This window comes from Cyclopterus lumpus, chromosome 3 (genome assembly GCF_009769545.1).
Source record: "Cyclopterus lumpus isolate fCycLum1 chromosome 3, fCycLum1.pri, whole genome shotgun sequence".
Classification (NCBI taxonomy): Eukaryota; Metazoa; Chordata; class Actinopteri; order Perciformes; family Cyclopteridae; genus Cyclopterus; species Cyclopterus lumpus.
Window position 1 is genome coordinate 26,434,798 of NC_046968.1, and position 3,883 is coordinate 26,438,680.

The 3,883-nt window shown below is 42.1% G+C and overlaps 1 protein-coding gene across 1 annotated transcript in view; it reads right to left on the reverse strand.

Moving 5' to 3' along the window:
* Nucleotides 1-1,953, reverse strand: part of LOC117725220 (coiled-coil domain-containing protein 42-like) — a 2,753-nt gene extending 800 nt beyond the window's left edge. The window contains exons 1-4 of the mRNA XM_034525249.1: nucleotides 1,859-1,953; nucleotides 1,605-1,734; nucleotides 399-485; nucleotides 98-289 (exon numbers count right to left, since the gene is read on the reverse strand). Coding sequence (XP_034381140.1) covers nucleotides 98-289; nucleotides 399-485; nucleotides 1,605-1,734; nucleotides 1,859-1,953 — 504 coding nt within the window. The remainder of the gene's footprint in view (nucleotides 1-97; nucleotides 290-398; nucleotides 486-1,604; nucleotides 1,735-1,858) is intronic.
* Nucleotides 1,954-3,883: the final 1,930 nt, after the last annotated feature.

The window sequence follows — 3,883 nt, forward strand, 5'->3', positions numbered from 1 at the left end:
TTTCATAATGTGGCTTGTCACATGGTACAATGTTAACGGGAGCCTCTGTTTAAGGATCTTTTGATGAACACATTTAGATGGAGGTTCTCTGCACCACCTTGCTGATCCCGGCGGTCCGCTCCATCAAGTCCTTGGACAGACGGTCTCTCTCCATCTGACGCTCCGCCTTCCGTTTCCTCTCCTCCACCTCCGCCAACGCCAGCTTCTGCCTCTCCAGCGCTGCGTTCAATTTCTCGTCCTCCTCCTCCTTCTGCTTCTGCTTATCCTCTTTATCCTTGGCCAATTTCATCTGCAGGGAAAGATACAATGGGACAGGGGGGGGGGGGGGGCTTAGTTCTGCGGTGCTGTTACGGTAAAATCTGCCAATGTGGTGTGGTGAAACGGGTCCTCTACTGCACCTTCAGAACCGCAGCACGCTTTCCAAGTGTACTCTTCTTCCTCGCCTGCAACTCATGTTCACGCTGGTGCAGTTCATCCGCTTTAGACTTAAAGACGCACACACAGAGCAGGCAGAAAGGACTTGTGGGTATTTATGACGTGCTCGGTCGGTTCACGTCAGTCCTCGCGGCGCAGCGTTCTGTGTTCATTGATCACAGTTACATCTTCAGGAGTTACCGTTAGCGCTTGGTAACTGACACTTTGGGGCTTTTTCATTTGAATTTATCAATGGCATCAATTTTGGCGAGGGTGTGAGTTTTTTCAACCACAGCTCCATGAGTAGCTACACTACGGACCATTGTTGGCCATTCTACCCCAGCAGGTTCTTCTACTGGTGCCCAGAGGCCGTGGTTCTGGTTCCCACTATAGGGGCCGTTGCTGCTGGATTATGATTTTGATTTTGATGCAATACATGTGAAAAAACTATTAAATACAAACCCAAGCATTCAGTATACAAAATATAATTACACGTTTGTGGAATTGTGTAAAGAAACATTTCGCATTTAAAAAGGTTAAAACGATGAATATTTGTTGACAGATAGATAGTTATGATCAGGATGAAGGTTGGTTAAAGATGTGTCAAATAATGTTACTATATAGTTGGTTTGAGGGGTTTTTGCTATATGCTAACTGCTATATGCTAACTTCTATATTCTAACTTCTATGTTCTAACTGCTATATGCTAACTACTATATGCTAACTTCTATATTCTAACTTCTATGTTCTAACTGCTATATGCTAACTACTATATGCTAACTTCTATATTCTAACTTCTATGTTCTAACTGCTATATGCTAACTGCTATATGCTAACTTCTATATTCTAACTTCTATGTTCTAACTGCTATATGCTAACTGCTAACTGCTATATGCTAACTTCTATATTCTAACTTCTATGTTCTAACTGCTATATGCTAACTTCTATATTCTAACTTATATGTTCTAACTGCTATATGCTAACTGCTATATGCTAACTTCTATATGCTAACTTCTATATTCTAACTTCTATGTTCTAACTGCTATATGCTAACTGCTATATGCTAACTTCTATATTCTAACTTCTATGTTCTAACTGCTATTTGCTAACTGCTAACTGCTATTTGCTAACTGATATTTGCTAACTGTTAACTACTATTTGCCAACTGCTAACCACCACCGTGTCCGTACATGACAGCCCTTGATCATTTGGTCCAGCTCCTCTTCTTCCGCCCGCATCATCTCGATTTCATAGAGCATAGAATAGCTGCCACTCAAGAGTCCTCCGACGGTCCCATCGCTCGCTGCCTCAACCAATCCCCTGTTCACACACACAAGCAGAGCACGATGCTAACACTGACCGCACACACTGACCGCACACACTGACCGCTCACACTGACCGCTCACACTGATCGTAGCCGACAGGCTGCCCCACTTAAACTCACTGTGGATCCAGCGCCTTGCGGTCAGTCCCAGACTCCATCACTGTTGGTTTTCTCCTGGAGAGATTTCCAGGACCAGTCAAGTCCCGTCGGTCCATCTTGCTGTCTCAGTGCAATGCCCTCTGGTTTCTATGGTAACCAGGAACAACCCGGCATTCCAGTTCAAGTATAAATTTGCTGAACAAGATGGCCGACACGTGTGTGTATATATATACACATATATATATATGTATATATATATATGTATATGTATATATATATATATATGTATATATATATATGTATATATATATATATATATGTATGTATACTGTATGTATGTATATGTATGTGAAGGTTGTCGTATAGACTTTGACAATAAGTTGAACGAAAGGTTGTTTGTCCTGTCTTTTCTACAGAAGTCTAGGAAGCCACATCAGGGCACTTAGTATGCACCATTCCAACCATTTATAAAGAATGAGACGGAGTGCATTTTAATTACAGTGTACTTCAAAATCCTTTTAAGCAGAAGTGAACTCAACTCGTGAACCCACTCCAGTGAAATGGTAATTAATGAGAGGGAGTTTAATGGAGTTTGGGAGTGTGGGAGTATAGATGCGGGGCAATGTAATAGAGAGAATGTTCTTTACTTGTTATTTATATTTGCACAAGCCGGTACAGGTATTGTAAACACAAGGTGTGATTGTACCATCCAGGTACTCATGGTGAACTGCGTTTTGCCTTACTTGTCAGTGTCAAAGCACTAATGGACAATTGTTAAATAGCGAGTTTAAAATATAGAAATATGTGTACTGAGAGTATTCTACTTTAAATAGCAGAGGGTGTTTTGTGACAGATTAAAGCCACTTGGAAAAGGAACTACAACGTCTGCCTTGGACTGCTAAAATAAAGTGAGACCATCCATTAGAAATGAGACCATCCATTAGAAATGTCACTATTCCAACCCACCTGTTCCAACAAGTTGGGCATGGTCAATATTTTGGATTAGTTGACTCTTAAAGTTGACTAATTGGCACCATTGGTATTGACATTAGAGACAAATGTACCTATAGCAGCCAAGACCTCTGATAAGCCAATCTGGGGTTGTCAGATATGCGGTCTTGCTTACCTTTTTGTAGACGTACCTTTTTGTAATACCTTAAATTTGACTTAACTTTATGTGTGTCTGGACAGCTCAGTCTACTGTTAATGATTTTAAGAGTAAAGCTACTGCAGAAGTTGGAAAGTTTCTCATTTAAAGATGGATAGAAACCATGCCTAACCCTAACCATCCCCTTAACCTTCATCTTAACATTAAATAATGTACATTAAGGGGACGTTCATTTTGTTCCCATGAGGATTGGCTCCACAATATAACTTTGTAAACAGATCTATGGCCTCATAAGAAGGGTTAAACACACATATGTCAAACTATAGTCCGGTCCTCTTGGACTTGACAAAAACAGGACTTTCACCAACGAGGCCGGCGTTCGCGTCCCGAATGAAACCAGAAGCCAATGTCGGTTCTGATTTTAAGACTTTACCTCGAAGGCCTACTTAAGCACGCTATGTAAGTTACACAAACGTAACGTATATTGCAGATTTTAAAAAAACAAAGCGCTGAACATCACGATGAGTGCGTTCAACCCTGTTTGAAACTAGTGTTGTAGAGCGGTTGCTGCTCAAAATCTAGTCCCCGGGGGTTCCGGAGCACTGCTGGTTTTCAACCCCGCCAGGCGGTTCACCTGTCGTCCCGGGTCAAGATCAGGCCCGGATCGCAAACAAGAGTGAGGATTGTCTGGCGGAGGAGAAACCCAGCAGTCCTCTGAACCCCTCGGAGCTGCACGAGTACAGACACGAACACGCCCGTGTCGGGTTTTCCTTTGATCGATGTCAAACCCTTCGCACGCAGAGCTTTTTGCTTCCTCCGACTCCTTTATATCACGCAACATCACATTTATGAAGAGAAAAAAAAACACAATAGACGGAATGCGTAAGTGGTATTTTTATATTTCCAGGAGCGTCCGGGTGCTTCAAAGATACATAGAC